Source organism: Anarhichas minor, unplaced genomic scaffold, assembly GCF_050575085.1.
Source record: "Anarhichas minor isolate MPS153535 unplaced genomic scaffold, ASM5057508v1 ptg000018l, whole genome shotgun sequence".
NCBI lineage: Eukaryota > Metazoa > Chordata > Actinopteri > Perciformes > Anarhichadidae > Anarhichas > Anarhichas minor.
This window is the reverse complement of record NW_027466464.1, coordinates 3,542,501-3,559,863: the sequence shown is the minus strand read 5'-3', so window position 1 is coordinate 3,559,863 and position 17,363 is coordinate 3,542,501. Positions and strand designations below refer to the sequence as shown.

Here is a 17,363-nt window from a genome sequence, read left to right as displayed (position 1 = left end):
ACCTCTGGCTCCTCGTCCATCCTCTCTGCCTCCTGCCGAGTAGCCGTCCTCACCTGGGAGATTGAGGAATCGGTGAGGGCCGCGACTAGGGGTCAAGCCGGTCCGAGCACGTGCCCACCTAACCGCCTGTTCGTTCCTCAGGCCTTTCGGTCCGACGTCCTCCAGTGGGCACACTTCTCTCCACTTACCTGCGACCCGGGCATCCAGAGGACCCAGGACGTCCTGCGGCAGCGCTTCTGGTGGGTCTCGGTCAACGAGGACACCACGGAATTCGTCAACGGACTACCACCATCTGAGGGCCACACCGCCATTCTGACAGTGGTCGACAGATTCAGCAAACTGGCCCATTTTATTCCTCTACCCAAACTCCCATCTGCTAAGGAGACGGCAGAACTCATCTCCCTGCATATCATCATGGGATTCCAGTCCACGTTGTCTCCGACCGAGGTGCTCAGTTCACCTCCATCTTCTGGAGGGAATTCTGTGCTCTGCTGGGGGCCACTGTCAGTCTGTCCTCGGGGTTTCACCCTCAATCCAACGGTCAGATGGAGAGGAAGAATCAGGAGATGGAAACAGCCCTCCGCTGCATGGTCTCCCGGAATCCTGCCTCCTGGTCCTGCCAGTTGATGTGGGTGGAGTATGCCCATAACACCCTGACCAGCTCCGCCACAGGCTTGTTACCTTTTCAGTGTGCTTATGGGTTCCAGCCATCTCTGTTCCCTGCATTAGAAAAGGAGGTTTCCTGCCCATCTGTCCAGACATTCATCCGCCGCTGCTGCCAGACCTGGGCTAGGGCCCGAGCAACCCTGCTCCGGTCTGCGGACCGCTACGCTACAGCGGCTAATCAACACCGCACTCCAGCCCCTATCTACCAGGTGGGTCAGAGGGTGTGGTTGTCAACCCGGGACCTACCTTTGCGGGTGGAGTCTAAGAAGCTGGGCCCAAGGTTCATCGGGCCGTTCGAAATTGTGTGCAGGTAGACAGGTAGGTATTGAATGACTGAAAGGGCTTATTACAGTTAACCAGGACTGTAATAGGTTTGTCAGAGATCTTGATTTATTTATTGTCTTGAGAATTTTCACAAATATAACAAAAAAGTTGTTGAACATTGAATACTCCACACGGAGGAGGAAAAACGAGACCAAAAGAACAAGTGTCACACAGGTGTATTTCAGATAGACCTTTTGATTGAAGGAAGGGCATGAGGAAGCTTCAGCTCCTGTAGAGGGACGAACTACTGCAGCCTAGATCTTTGCAACTTCTGGTCTCCACCAACTGGAACAGCTCCACCCGCTGTATAAGCAGGGCTAGGACAAGGGCCAATACACTAATTATTACATTTATTAGCTAAATTGAAATTCAACTCTCATCCCAGTTTTCTCTCTTTGAGGATGCCAATGCGTTTGTCTACAAGGCCGGCCTCTGACAGATAAGGTTCAGCAGTCAGGTATCTCAAACAATGCAGCTGACAATGAGTGTCATGTGATGGAGACAGCTACATTAAGGTACAGTAGGAGAACCTTGAAAGTTATTGAACAGGTTTCATATGAAGTGAACAGGTAGAGGGCTTTAATGTGCAGGAAGTGGGCTTATAGGCTATGACAACATGATGTTGTTGTAGTTTGAAAATGTAACAAGTCAAATGCTAGATATTCAAATAGCCTAATGAAAAAGAGGGAATAGATACAGCCTATCTTCAAAACGCTGCTTCAGTAAAGCCTGATACCCTGGTAGTAGAGGACGGCTAAACGAGACCCACCGTATTACAGAACTTACAGGAATAATTGACCCGTCGCACAGGAGACGCCGACAGAATGAAACGGTGTTGCAATTTGGTCAGCGTGTCAAAAGCAGTTAAATAGCATTCTGACCACAGTCATCCGGGAGAGACGACGGTTCGAGTGTTAAGCGGCTTGAGGTGAAATGATTGTGAAGGACGGAGGCTGCTGCAGTGAGGGGATGAGGGACGCTGATGTAGAGTGGAATCAGTGACCTGGAGTAACGGATGAAGGTGCAGCAAGGATACACTACAGGCGTGTGCATGAGGCTTAGCAACTGAACTTAACATTAATTTATGCAAGTGGAAACACAACCTCACAAGGCTGGATAGTCTATCCTATTTTACATTCTGTTTGATCACATGGCCTAAATAAAGCAGGAAGGTGGAAGGACTTAGCATCCTTCTAAATATCTGTACCACTACACAGCAAGAACACAGAGAGCTGTTGGACTCTTCATCTGGAGGATGATGTTGATAATGTAAACAGCCTTTTATGGTTTCACACGAGAAAGAAAACAAGTTATATCTCATTTATCATATCTAATCCACATATAACATAATATGTTTGGTTGTTTCACCTTGTATACCAAGGTTTTCTCCATGGGTGTAGTGTTTTATCCATTTTATTAAGCTTCTTTGGAAATGTTCTTTGACACACTTCAGTTCTTTGGAATATGAATTCCTAGTGAGGCAAAACCGGTCAGGTTTTTGGCCAACTACATGTTAATTGTTTTTTTAAAGACAGAATTTGCAACATTATACGTCTTTACAATATGTTTTCAGACGTGATTATACAGAAAAATGAGAGCTTGAGTCGCCTGCGTATACTGATACTTTAGCATCCTAATGGCTAGCATTTACAATAGATATCAATTATAGATAAGAAGGGGCCAACCATATATATATATACTGTGTATATACAGTATGTTGTGAGCAGAGAGGAGTAATCCTGTGTTTGTGTGTTGAGTCAACAACCTTACATAAGAAATGCTTTGCTCTACTCACCTCACCTCTGACACACACATACAAACACACACCGCATGTGTCATTGTGGATTGAAGTGGGCTGATTTTGGCTCAGCCATTATCTTCTTACACAACCCACTACAGTGAAGAGAGTCTCGGTATGAGCGTGTGTGTGTGTGTGAGCACTCACATTACTCATGTGCTTATGTGCCTTTTCAAGTCCTTTCTAAAATTGCACCCTAATAAAGCAGTGTGCTCTGTCTCTCAGCCCTCTGCCCCCTCTTTGTCAGCAGGGCTGCTGAGTTTCATTGTGACACGTGGAAGTCTGACATACAAAACTGATGCAATTGGTACTTTGAAACCTTGAAGACACTGAAAAACAGCTTTCCCAAACCTGTTCAGGGGAAGGCTGTGAACTGTCCATCATCTCCCGTCACGCTTCAGGTAACATCCTGTGGACTCATGAGAACCGCCTCACACTGCATGTGTATCATAGCAGGTGAAGCAGCCCTCTGCTTTAGGCCATTAGCTCTCAAGACAGGACTCACTGTTACAGTTGAAGGACATTATTGAGTGAGTGTGTGTGTTGTAAGCTAGTTTCCAAACTAGGTATGATTCTTAGAAAAAAATGTTGATCACCTAGCAGGAGTGTGTTAATGGAACTCCGATGAGGTGAAAGCGTGAGAAGTCCTATCAGGGTCATATCAATACAGTATTGAGTAGTTTGTTGTTTGCTAACAAGTACATTCACTTATGTTGTTAAAGTTATGCCAAACTAAACTTGCTGTCATGTCTGTTAGATTGTGTCCTTTTCACCCTGTAGCTAATAATTATAATAATAATATATATATATATATACAGTTGTGTGAAAAAGTGTTTGCCCCCTTCCTGATTTCTTATTTTTTTGCATGTTTGTCACACTTAAATGTTTCAGATCATCAAGCTAATTTAAATATTAGACAAAGATAACAAGTAAACACAAAATGCAGTTTTTAAATGAAGGTTTTTATTATTAAGGGGGAAAAAAATCCAAACCTACATGGCCCTGTGTGAAAAAGTGATTGCCCCCCCCCCCCTGTTAAAACATAAATTAACTGTGGTTTATCAAAGTAATTGAGATCTATCAGTCTGGAAAAGGTTACAAGGCCATTTCTAAAGCTTTGGGACTCCAGCGAACCACAGTCAGAGCCATTATCCACAAATGGCGAAAACATGGATCAGTGGTGAACCTTCCCAGGAGTGGCCGGCCGACCAAAATTACCCCAAGAGCGCAGCGACGACTCATCCAAGAGGTCACAAAAGACCCCAGAACAACATCCAAAGAACTGCAGGCCTCACTTGCCTCAATTAAGGTCAGTGTTCATGACTCCACCATAAGAAAGAGACTGGGCAAAAATGGCCTGCATGGCAGAGTTCCAAGACGAAAACCATTGCTGAGCAAAAAGAACATAAAGGCTCGTCTCAGTTTTGCCAGAAAACATCTTGATGATCCCCAAGACTTTTGGGAAAATACTCTGTGGACTGACGAGACAAAAGTTAAACTTTTTGGAAGGTGTATGTCCCATTACATCTGGCGTAAAAGTAACACGGCATTTCAGAAAAGGAACATCATACCAACAGTAAAATATGGTGGTGGTAGTGTGATGGTCTGGGGCTGTTTTGCTGCTTCAGGAACTGGAAGACTTGCTGTGGTAAATGGAACCATGAATTCTGCTGTCTACCAAAAAATCCTGAAGGAGAATGTCCGGCCATGTCCGGGTTTACTCTCCGGCGTACGTGGAGTGATCCCAGCCAGTTGCTGCCGGTTATTTTGGTTTTGGTTTCCTTTGGTTTCGCTGACAACACCCACACTTCATCCCACACGCATTCACGTTGACACTACTGATGTTATTGATTGACACACTTCATAAACTTAACTATTTCTTTATTTAGTCAAATAAACATTTTACGTTAACATCATTTGTTGTGTCTCTGCCGTATTTGTCATGGCCTAGGAGCCGGGTTATGACAAATTGGGGGCTCGTCCGGCTTTTTTCCCGTTTGTGCTGTGATTTAGGTAAGACTTGGGACGAGGTAGTTTTGTATTTGTGGGCATTTTGTACCTAGCGTGCGTTTTTCGTATTTGTTTGTTTGCAGCGTTTGGGTCAGCTAAACGGTAAAAATATGTCTGAAGGTTGGTTTTCATCTACGTTTCTGGGTGCATGCCTGTGAAAAGTTTGTTTGCTTCCTCCTTTGTTTACTTGTGCCGCCGGTAAACGTAGCTGCTCATGTGAGTATTGATTCAAGGGAAAGGACAACGGGTGGATATATCTACTGGGTAAGTTACGTTCATATTTATTTTTTTGGTCTTTTCTTATCCGGACTTGGTGAAGAGGACGTTTGTGGTTATGATTATGCTGCAGCGGGCCCAGATGACTCCTGCAAATTGCTCGGTGCGCAATTCTATCAAAGTGGTGCGGAGTTTTCCCTGGTAGACTGTAGCGACGTGGCCCTTTGGGTTCGTTGAGCTGGTTTTCTGTAGTGCTGTGGCGAACGTGGTTGAAGCTTGCTTGGGAGCATGTCCGTGGTTTCAGGGGAGTTGCTAGCCTGCTAGTCGCTCTGCTAAACCAGCGGTCTTCAGTGCATAAATACCCACCACCAGTAGCTGCATGAAGACTAGGGATGAGCTTAGTTAGCTGGGTTGATTTTTAGATAGCTGGGAGACTCCAAACCGGGGTGAGGAGTATTCCTCATTGCGCACAAGGGGAACATTTGTGGCGTCTGTCTGGTTCGGCTATGTGCGTAAACGTGGATTTGCTCGATGGGTAGTCGTTGTAAATAGTGGAAATGTCTGAGGTTGAGGCGTTCATTGCCGCTCCATCTCAGGAGTTCCTGGATGTAGGCACAAGAGAGCAGTTGCTCTTGATTGCAGATCATTATTCAGTGGTGGTTGTAGGGGATAAGCGCGTCAAGGAGAACATTAAATATGCTATAAAGTCAAAATTGACCGAGATAGGACTTTTGTCTGGGGGTAAACAAGAGTCGTCTTCAATGTCTACTGCGGTATCTTTTCAAACTCATGGACTAACCTTTGAACAACAGAAGGAGATTTTGCTGTTGCAGATGGAACATGACAAAAGTAAACATGAATTGGAAATTAACAAACAGATAGAAATTGAGAGACTCCGCCAGGAGTCAGAGACTGCAAAGATAGATCTGGAGAAATATCGTTTGTCTCTGGTCAGAGATGGCATATTGTCCGGTGAGGATCGGAGCGCGCAGGTGCCCAGGTCTGCTGTGGATCGCTTTGATGTTAGCAATTTGCGCTGGTTACCACCGTTTAATGAAAGGGATCCGGACACGTTCTTCGTGCTGTTTGAACGTGTAGCTAAGGCTAGAAACTGGCTCGATGCGGACTGTGCGCTTATGCTTCAGTGTGTCCTCTCAGGGAAAGCACAGGAAGCGTATTCCTCTTTGAGTCTGGAGGATAGCTCTAGCTATTCTAAAATAAAGTCGGCGGTGCTTAAAGTGTATGAGCTGGTGCCAGAGGCGTATCGCCAGCGTTTTAGGTCCTTAGAGAGGAAAAGTGGGCAGACATATGTGGAGTTGGTGAGAGACCTGTCAACTCACTTCAAGCGATGGTTAACTGCCCTTGACGTAGATACTTTTGAAGGTCTGTGTGAGTTGATGATTTTAGAGCAATTCAAAAATGTCCTTCCAGATCGCATTGCGACATATGTCATCGAACAAAGAAGCACAACTGCTGCTAATGCGGCCGTGTCAGCGGATGAATACGTGTTGCTTCATAAGAGCAGTTTCAGAGAGGGTTCTGTGGCTCGCGATGGTTTTGGTGGGCGGGGAAGTGGTTCTGACGCGGTTTCGCAGGAGATGCGTTCAAGGAAGGTCGGAGTTTTTAAGTCTGACTTTAGAGCAGGTGGCAGATTTGACAACAGTAATACCTGTAATTATTGTCGGGAGGAAGGACATTGGAAGGCAGATTGTCCTGCGTTACAGGCTAAACTAAGGGATGTAAGATCTAATGTTAGGCCTGCTGCGTTTGCGGCTACGGTTAAAGACGGCTGTTTTGCTGAGGGGCTTGCATCTCACTCTGAGGGGCTTACATCTCACTCTTGTGACCGGGGGGGTTTTGGCAGCTTATGCTCCTTTCATTCGAGGCGGATTTGTGTCACTTTTGGGAAGTGAGGTAAAGGTCCCAATAAAAATCTTGAGGGATACAGGTGCCTATGATTCGTATATCGTGGACTCTGTGTTGCCTTTGTCTGAGGAGACGGACACTGGTGACTGTGTTCTCAGTCGTGGGATGGGATTGGAGATTCTCCCTGTTCCGTTGCACAAGATGGTGCTTGACTGTGAGCTGGTTAAGGGTGAGATAGCTGTTGGTGTGCGTCCGGCGTTGCCTATTGAAGGTATACATTTTATTTTGGGCAACGGTTTGGCTGGTAGCAGGGTTTGGACGGACACTCTTCCTGCACCGGTGGTCACATGTTGTCCAATTGATTCTACGTCTGACGAGAGCTCCAGAATGTTGCCCGAGGTCTTTTCATCCTGCGTTTTTACACGAGCTATGAGCAAGTCAGACCCTGACATGTCGTCTGACGACACGGTCGAGGTAGTTTTGGAGGTCCCATCTCTGTCAGAGCTTCCTGTATCCCTGTCGCACAGTGAGGTAGTAGATGAGCAACGTGGGGATTCTTCTTTGAAAGAAATATTTGAGCGAGTTTTGCCTGTTTCTGAGATAAATAGTGCAGCCAATGGCTACTTCTTGCAGAACGAGGTGTTGTTCAGAAAATGGGTTCCCATGGGTGAGGATTGTGTGAAAAATGATGTTTTCCAAATGGTGGTGCCAACTAAATTTCGTCCTTTTGTCTTGGAAGTAGCACATGACAAGTGTGGACACTTTGGAGTTCAGAAAACATACCTTAACATTCTGAAACATTTCTTTTGGCCGTGTGTCAAAAGGGATGTGGCCGCATACATTAAAACATGTCACGTATGCCAGCTAACAGGAAAACCAAATCAGAAGATCAAGCCGGTGCCACTGCAGCCTATCCCAGCTCTGAGTGAACCTTTTACACACCTCATTGTTGACTGTGTGGGTCCGTTGCCATGTTCCAAGTCTGGTTGTAAATATTTGCTCACAGTGATGTGCCAAACCACCAGGTACCCGGCTGCTTATCCGTTGAGGTCAATCACAACTAAAGCTGTGGTTAAGGCATTGTCACAATTCATTTCTATATTTGGCATTCCTAAGGTGGTCCAGAGTGACCAAGGGTCTAACTTCTCATCACATATGTTTCGGCAGGTGTTGAAGTTGTTGCACATTAAACAGAACCAATCATCTGCATATCATGCACAAAGCCAAGGAGCCTTGGAAAGGTTCCACCAGACCCTTAAGTCTCTTCTACGGGGATTTTGTACCGAGTTGGATAGAGACTGGGAAGAGGGGCTTCCATGGTTGATGTTGGCTGCGAGGGAGGCTGTACAGGCGAGTACAGGTTTTAGCCCAAATGAGTTGGTCTTTGGACATTCTGTGCGTGGTCCCTTGGCAGTACTGAAAGATGGCTGTGTGGATACTAAGTTGCCAGTGAGACTAGTGGACTATGTGAATGGTTTTAGACATCGTTTGTTTGTAGCTGGAAGTATGGCACAGGAAAGGTTGTCGGTATCGCAAATGAAAATGAAGAAGTTGTATGACCGACGTACAGAGCGACATGAGTTCAGTCCGGGAGACCAGGTTCTAGCACTTATGCCTATGGTTGGTTCGCCATTTCAGGCTAAGTACACAGGTCCATACACAGTCATGGAGAAAACGTCTGAGTTGAATTATGTCATTGCAACGCCAGAACGTAGGAAGGTCAAGCGTCTCTGCCACATAAATCTCCTGAAACCGTACTTCAGGCGTGTAGTGGACACTGACTTGGGTCAGGAGGTGAAAGATGGGGTTCATCCGGCTCTTGCGGTAGCTTCAGAGCTTTTGGTGCATGAGGGAGATGGGGTGCCAGAGCCTGATGATAGTCTCCTGTATGGGCGTTTGAAAAATTCAGAATCACTTGTTAATTTAGACAAGTTGCTGACTCATCTGCCGGAGGCAAAATGTGAAGAAATGTCTGAGTTGGTACACAAATATCCGTGTTTGTTTGGCGATATTCCTTCACAAACTGAGTGGGCGGAGCATGATATTGATGTTGGAGATGCTCAGCCAATTAAGCAGCACTTCTACCGTATGCCGCCAGTTAAACGTGAGTATTTGGACGCTGAGGTGGAGTACATGCTCCAAAATAACATCGCTGTACCTACGTTATCTAGTTGGGCGTCTCCATGTATTTTGGTGCCCAAGCAGGATGGAACACCTAGATTCTGTACTGACATGAGGAAAGTGAATTCTGTGACAAAATCTGATTCTTTTCCTTTGCCACGTATGGATGACTGTATAGATCAGGTGGGGTCTGCAAAGTTTGTTAGCAAATTTGATTTGCTTAAAGGGTATTGGCAAGTTCCTTTGTCAAAGCGTGCACAGGAAATTGCTGCATTTATCACACCGTCGGGTCTTTATTCCTATAAAGTGATGCCTTTTGGGTTGAAGAATGCCCCCGCGACATTTCAGCGGTTGATGAATCGCGTAGTTTCCGGATTGAAAGGTTGTGCGGTTTATCTGGATGATTTGGTCATTTACAGTGATACTTGGCATTCGCATCTTCAGCGCATTCGCGCACTGTTTGATCGTTTGGCAGAAGCACGGCTCACCATTAATTTGGCCAAATGTGACTTTGGCAAGGCTACAGTGACATACCTCGGTCGTGTGGTAGGACAGGGCCGTGTAGCCCCAGTTCAGGCCAAGGTCATGGCAATGGCCGGATATCCACAACCCATGACAAAGAAGGAGTTGCAAAGGTTTTTGGGTTTAGTGGGGTACTATAGGAGTTTTTGTAAAAACTTTTCGACTATTGTGTTTCCTCTCACTGAACTACTCAAGGCCAAGGTGAAGTTTGTCTGGTCGTCTGAATGTCAGGGGGCTTTTGATAATGTTAAATCTCTGTTGTGCTCTTCTCCCGTGCTAGCTGCTCCTTGCTTTGATAGAGCGTTTATGCTCCAAGTAGATGCCAGCCAGGTGGGAGCAGGTGCCGTCTTGCTTCAGGATGACGACCAGGGATTGGTGAGGCCAGTCAGTTTTTTCTCGAAGAAGTTTAACAAGTACCAGGGAAATTACTCTGTTATTGAGAAGGAGGCTTTGTCGCTCATTTGGGCACTGCAACATTTTAATGTGTATGTAGGAACAGGAGAGCGGATTTTGGTGTATACAGATCACAATCCGTTGACGTTTTTGCATTCCATCAGATGCCCAAACCAGAGGCTGACACGATGGTCGTTGTTCCTTCAGGTTTACAACCTTGACATCAAACATATTAAAGGAAAAGACAATGTTATTGCTGATGCGTTGTCACGTGCACCGTTGCATTGATTAGCAGTATGCCGGTGATCCCTTGGGACACCGACTTTAAGGGGGGGGGGTGTGACGGCCCCTGTCTCTAATCACTGCAAGTATGCTTTTGTCCCTCTGTCCCTAGAGAGCAGATTACCTGATGCAGAGCACCTGGTCCGGGAACAGGGAGGGCATAAAAACCCTGCTCTAGCGTTGCTTACGGCGGGTTTACTCTCCGGCGTACGTGGAGTGATCCCAGCCAGTTGCTGCCGGTTATTTTGGTTTTGGTTTCCTTTGGTTTCGCTGACAACACCCACACTTCATCCCACACGCATTCACGTTGACACTACTGATGTTATTGATTGACACACTTCATAAACTTAACTATTTCTTTATTTAGTCAAATAAACATTTTACGTTAACATCATTTGTTGTGTCTCTGCCGTATTTGTCATGGCCTAGGAGCCGGGTTATGACACATTTAAGTGTAACAAACATGCAAAAAAATAAGAAATCAGGAAGGGGGCAAACACTTTTTCACACAACTGTATATATAATTATATTCAACATCTAACTCCAGCAAGACTAAAGAAAGAAGCATCATCTGAATCTGAATACAATCACCGGATACATCTTGAATAGGAACCTGTGCTTTCATCAAAGAATGTGACAAAGTTTAGTTTTAATAATCATGGTCTACTTGTGTGTCTTTATGGGAACAGCAGAGAGTAAAGAGGAGAATGAGCAACAAGAATTACATTTAAGAAGAATGCTCTTTAGTGCCACTTTAGGACAAGAGTAAAAAATGAAAATTGTAGAACAAGAACATGGAAAGCTTGAAAGATTGTCATTAGCACCATTGACAACCACATACTTTGAATATTAATAATGTACTTCTAATAATCAATTTAGTACTGAGGGACACTAAAGGGTATTAAATCACATCTGGATTTCATTTGCATACGAGACACATAGGAAAGAGATGACAAGTGTAAACAGCTACATGTCCTCAGCTCCACCTTTCCATTTACATTCTACATCCATGCTAAGAAAGAGGGAGAGAGTCAGTCACATGGCTGCTCTCGAACTTAACTTGAAGAAAATAAAAGAACACTTGAAAGACAAACGACAGCTGGAATAAATTTTATTTTGAAGTTTTAAAAAAACTGTGCGAGAGATCATATTAGTAGAGTATGTAAGATCCTTTCAGTAGTGTGTGTGTGATAATTTTAGTAGTGTGTGTGTGTGAGATCATTTCAGTAGTGTGTGTGTGTGAGATCATTTCAGTAGTGTGTGTGTGAGATCATATTAGTAATGTGTGTGTGAGATCATTTCAGTAGTGTGTGTGTGAGATTATTTTAGTAGTGCGTGTGTGTGAGATCATATTAGTAGTGCGTGTGTGTGAGATAATTTCAGTAGTGTGTGTGTGTGAGATAATTTCAGTATTGTGTGTGAGATCATAATAGTAGTGTGTGTGTGAGATCATATTAGTAGTGTGTGTGAGATCATTTCAGTAGTGTGTGTGAGATCATTTCAGTAGTGTGTGTGAGATCATAATAGTAGTGTGTGTGAGACCATTTCAGTAGTGTGTGTGAGATCATGAGTAGTGTGTGTGAGATCATTTCAGTAGTGTGTATGTGTGAGATCATTTCAGTAGTGTGTATGTGTGAGATCATTTCAGTAGTGTGTATGTGTGAGATCATTTCAGTAGTGTGTATGTGTGAGATCATTTCAGTAGTGTGTGTGTGTGAGATAATTTCAGTTGTGTGTGTGAGATCATATTAGTAGTGTGTGTGAGATCATTTCAGTAGTGTGTGTGTGTGAGATCATTTCAGTAGTGTGTGAGAGATCATATTAGTAGAGTGTGTGAGATCATTTCAGTAGTGTGTGAGAGATCATATTAGTAGAGTGTGTGAGATCATTTCAATAAAAACAATAAAATTCCGCTCCTAGTTTGTGATATAAAAGCTTTATTTTGAAGCAGCAATATCAGCAATATATATGTTTTGCTTATGTGAGCATATGCACACTATGTAAGAGCTTTTTATTTGTGTATGAGGTTCAGTAGTGTATATGCAAGGTCATTTTGAATAATGCCCTGAACAGTGTATCCACACCTTTGTAAACTGTCACTGTTATTTGTTAACAGTGTCAGCATGGTTGCAGTCGAGTTGCCCTGGTACTAATGTAATGTAATAGAACCTGAGTCTCCTCACTGTTCTCTCTCCTTGTTGATCTATTGGAGCTGCGATGACGTTGCATTTCTTTCTGTGTGTTGACTTTAAAGAGGCTCAGTAGGCTCTCAGATTAAGACACAGAGTCTGCTGTTGAAATAACTTGCAGATGTGTTGTAGCTGTTGTCGTTGGTCTCAAATGGTGAGGTGATGTCCCAGGCAAAGGGAGCCATTGGGTCTATTTGGCTGGGGTCCGGGGCAATGACTCCATCAGAGCTTGTGTCTCTTAGTACATTCTCAGTTCTCCCATCAGGCTCTCTGTCAGACTCTAAATGAAAGAAACATTTGATAAACCTTTATATCCCCACTTGAAAGTCTGTCACATACTTCTCTTCAAAGTACATACAGAAATCATGTACAAATGAAAGTATCTATTGCATTTCATTACTGCCATGCAATGTGAAGTAATAACCAGTGAGTCATGGATGAAACCCAAGCTCTGAAGCTTCTCTCTCCATTTGTCAGGGGTGGAATCAGTGAGGTGTTGTAGTGCTTTGGCTCAGGTTTTGAAGAGCTGCCATACGTTTTTCAAACCACCAGATGTCACCGTGCTGCTGAGTTTGACGCTCTGCAGCTTCAAATCTTCTTTTGGCACAAAAAGAAAGAGCTTCATAGGCTTCATCACAGGCAGGAACCATATGAGCAAGAATTGTGTTTGTGTGAACAAAGGAATCACACATTCTATATGTAAACTGCATACACAGTGAATGCATTATTTTACTAATACAGCCATACCAACTATCTCCTGTAATTATCATTACTGTATACGGTCTTCTTGCACATCTCCACTGGCTAGTAGGCTACTATTCCACTGAGACTGGGGGTGTCTGAGCCCTCCTACCATCCCTGCCCATGTTCAGACTTTCACATTCAAGTGGCATTTATTTCAATTTCCACTCCACCGATTTCAAGAGGACTGAGCGGTCTGTTCTAAATGGATTCAAAGAACAGAACATCTCTCTGCTTTGTACGTGGAAAGATTATTATTTGACTTGTTCTGTCATTCTGCTCTGAGATGACGGGGTGAGACTTTTTCTGTGGGGCCTATCGTCCCTCTTCTCCACTCTTCTCTCTTCTTCCTCATTTGTGTCTATGACCGTAATGTTAAGTGCTGACTGCCACATTTATACGAAACATTGTACGAAACATTGTGAATCTAAGTAATCATCAACCATCAGCAACCATCCAGCTGCTTCTCTACTCCGCCCCTTCTCAGTTTCAGGATGTCACATACTCAACTTTGTCACGCCTCTTGGTGTCTTATACCGCAAGCCATAAGGCACTCTTCATCATCATCGTCATTATTAGACGCTCAGAGAAAATGCTCTGGGAGTGTGATCACATAGTATAAAGAGAGAAAAACCCACATAGGATGAGAAGGATAGGGATTGGAAGGACAACACTATTGTTAGGTTTTTCCTAAACCTGCCTGCTATACATCAGTCATGTTGATTCTATCTCACACAGGCTCTGCTATGGTGTGAAATAATGTATCTATACATCTGTATCTATATCTGTTCTAGTTGTTCTTACCTTTTTCGCTCTGGCCATAATCCTCCCGGTAAAGACAGGTCCCTCCATCATCTCTTCCCATGATGCTATCTTCTGATACCAGCAGGTTCCCCATCAGGAAGTAAGTAGTCATCTGTCCTTTGCCCTTCACCTCAATCTGCCCACGCTCTTGTATGTTGAACCCAGCATCTTTCAACGCACTGAAGAGGGGTGGGGGAGGGTTGAGGGGACACAAAGGGACACAGAAGTGAAATAAGTTAAGTTCTGGGGAGAACAATTACAGTTGCCACATATTGCAACTGTTCTTAGAATCCTCAGCTGTACTTTCTCTGCACACAGTTTGTATCTATCTTAAACCTCCATAGCTTCATAGAAGCTGCTCTGTGCGCTCACCAAGATTCAGTTTCACCAAGTAGGAAAACACAGGCAGCACAAAACAAGTGTAAAATGGGTCTAATTCCAGCTGAGGATGTACAGATAACATGTAGCCTTACTGTCACTACTGGACACTGTCTGTTTCCAGGCAAGTGGTTGTTTAGCAACTCTAAACATCTAGCTGAGGTGAAGGTATGCAGTCATGTCAGGACACTGAGGAAGAAAACCACATACATGTGTATTCTTTAAATGTATGCTATGTCTGTTATTTGTTGTCTGTATGAGTTGATTTGGTGGCAAATGAGTTTCCCCACTGGGGATTAATAAAGCTTTCTCATCCAGCAGCCTGATCTCAAGGACATAAAAGAAACACTTCTTTCTGCATTGAAACTAAATGTTGACACTGGAGGATAATCATGACCTGCAGAACCATCAAATATGAATCTAAGTCCCAGGATTTCAATTTCCAGTTGAAAGAAGAAAGAAATTCCTTTTGAGCTAGACAGAGGGAGGGAGAGCAATGCTGCATTCCTCACTGTTCAGGATAAGAAGTTTCTGAAGTCATGTATGTAGAACAGTGAGTCAAGGACAGCGACAAAGTAACACATTAAGAAGCTGGAAATGTATTTTCAATATGAAGTAAACACCCAAATCTTTCTACACAATAACTCTAAACAATTTCGGGAACAAAGTAAATTGAATAAACAGAAAAACAGAACGAATTCTGCTGGAGAACAGACAGCTTGAAGATGTTCTGCTTTTGAAAAGCTTCCAGAACTGTGACAGAGCCATGAAGTATTGGTGTTGGTGGTTATGAATATGAACATCTCCACCTACAGTTAATAATGTAGATGTGTCGTTACATCTCAATCAGTTCCACACAGAAGTTTACGGATTGTTTCGGGGGAAAGAGCAGTGGTTTGAATGTGATTACTAATCTTTAACTGAATATGGGAATCAGTAAACGAGGATAAAAGTCCCCGACTCTGTTACAGCTGGCTCTGGGTGTGAGACACACACACACACACACACACACACCTATATGTGGAAGTGCTGAGGTGAATGTGGTCGGGGACTCCATGACTCTCCATCCTGGAGGCAGTGTTAACAGAGTCTCCAAACAGGCAGTAGCGAGGCATCTTCTCCCCCACCACCCCAGCTAACACTGGACCAGTATGGAGACCCACACGGATCTGGAACATACAAACACACCATGTCAGCAAGTGTGACATCCTGTGGTAGAAGATCACGAATAAATCATTTGTTGAATAGCTTTAAAGGGCCGTTGCAAATGTCCGTTGGAAATGTCCTTCTCCAGAAAGGCATTGCAACTCTCAAATCTGTTTCTTCTCCTTCGGCCATTGAGTGTTAAAAAAAAACACAGCTACAGCGAGCAAAACGCTAAAAATGTCTTGTCAATGTCATAACTTCTTACATATCTTTCAACTTGAACTCTTACTACTACTAACTTCTGCTAGCTAGCTTCAGTTTCACAACAGTGTGGCTAGCCCACTGACCAATCACGCCGCACGTTAATGCTGACGTACTTGTAGGCCAGCTAGCAGGCTCTGATACGTCAAAGAATACGCCCAACATGTCAAACTAAAGATCTGATTGGTTGAAGACTATGACAATCAACAATATCGTCCCCATTCACTTAAACTGCACATGGATTCACTTGTGAGTCTGCAGGCCTGGGCCTCTCTTCTTACCTAGAGACACAGAGGTGAAATCTGATTGGATAAAAGCTCTACTTAAAACAAGTTGCACTGGAAGCAGAGCAACTGAGGAAGACAGTAGCTGTGCAATGAGAACATAAGATAATGGGGAAAATATTTTTATAAATTATAATACATGTAGTGTATTTAAGAAAAATGATTAAATGATAAAATAGCTATAACTTTGTGATTCTGTTTAGGCCAGCAGAGAAGGCCTTGCAGGCCCTGACGGCCCACCGCTGTCAGAATAAACCACATTCATTCACAACTACTTTTGATACCAAGTAAAGTCATATAATAATTTTTTTAATAAGTAAAATAAGTAAAAAGTAACTTATTACACTTCCTGAGTAACTTGCAGTCACACTGGTTACGGGTGAAACGCAGCACATTTATGGAAAGGTAAAACAACAACGTACTGTATAACTCTACAGAGGCTTAGGCACTGACAATAAGACACCACATCTCCTCTCTTCGTCATGAAATACATGGAAAAAGATGTGATGCGATTCATAATTCTTACCTGTATGGGTTTGCCTGTTACAGGGTTGGGGACCTCTCTGGCAGCTATCCTCATACCTAAAGCAAAGTTTGCCACTCTATGAGCATGGCTTTCTGTCGGGACTGGAACGCCACCCACCGCCATGTATGCATCACCAATAGTCTCAACCTTTAGGCAGGTAGGGGTGAGGAGAAGGGTATTTAGTTGGTTGCAATCTGTAACTCACCACACAAACCTCACACACTGTTTCTTTAAGGAAACTTAAAATACTTCAGCTACACTTTTTATTAGCAAAGAGCGATGAATGGAAACAGTTTTTCAGACAGTGCCAATCATAGCTTATTCTTAAGGTATGCTCACTTCATTTTTATATTGATACTACAGGTTGTGAGCAGGACTACATCTACCAGAGCAAACCATAGTATTTCTGCTTTTTCAGCCAACAAAGTGCAGATCTGCTTTGACTTTTAATTAGTAAAACATATTCAAAACTGAACCTGATTAGATTCAGTAAGGACTTATAAAGGATTCCGATTCAAAAAGCAGATATGATACAGGATTCAGATGGAATTAATAACTTCATAGGTAAATCATTGTTACGTTTGAATTAAAAGAAAGATTTTTGTGCTGAAGCAACAGGAAATCAAACTGTAAACTGTGTTAATTGTGTCAGAAACGTTGCCATCACCTCCTACAAATTGCACATTTGTAGCTAAATACAGTATGTGTACTTTGCTGGATGGGGGACAACTGCTTTAGGACATAAACTTATAAAGAATGCACACACAATGGTCTGAGTGTGCAAAGTTGGGAAATGACGGAAAGACTATCCTCATCCAGTTCAACAGAAATACAAT

The 17,363-nt window shown here is 43.6% G+C and overlaps 1 protein-coding gene across 1 annotated transcript in view; it reads right to left on the bottom strand.

Moving 5' to 3' along the window:
• Positions 1-12,467: 12,467 nt before the first annotated feature.
• Positions 12,468-17,363, bottom strand: part of LOC142953030 (guanylate cyclase soluble subunit beta-2-like) — a 30,776-nt gene continuing 25,880 nt past the window's right edge. Inside the window, exons 14-17 of the mRNA XM_076095097.1 lie at positions 16,528-16,690; positions 15,325-15,479; positions 13,933-14,111; positions 12,468-12,655 (exon numbers count right to left, since the gene is read on the bottom strand). Of these exons, the coding sequence (XP_075951212.1) occupies positions 12,468-12,655; positions 13,933-14,111; positions 15,325-15,479; positions 16,528-16,690 (685 nt within the window). The remainder of the gene's footprint in view (positions 12,656-13,932; positions 14,112-15,324; positions 15,480-16,527; positions 16,691-17,363) is intronic.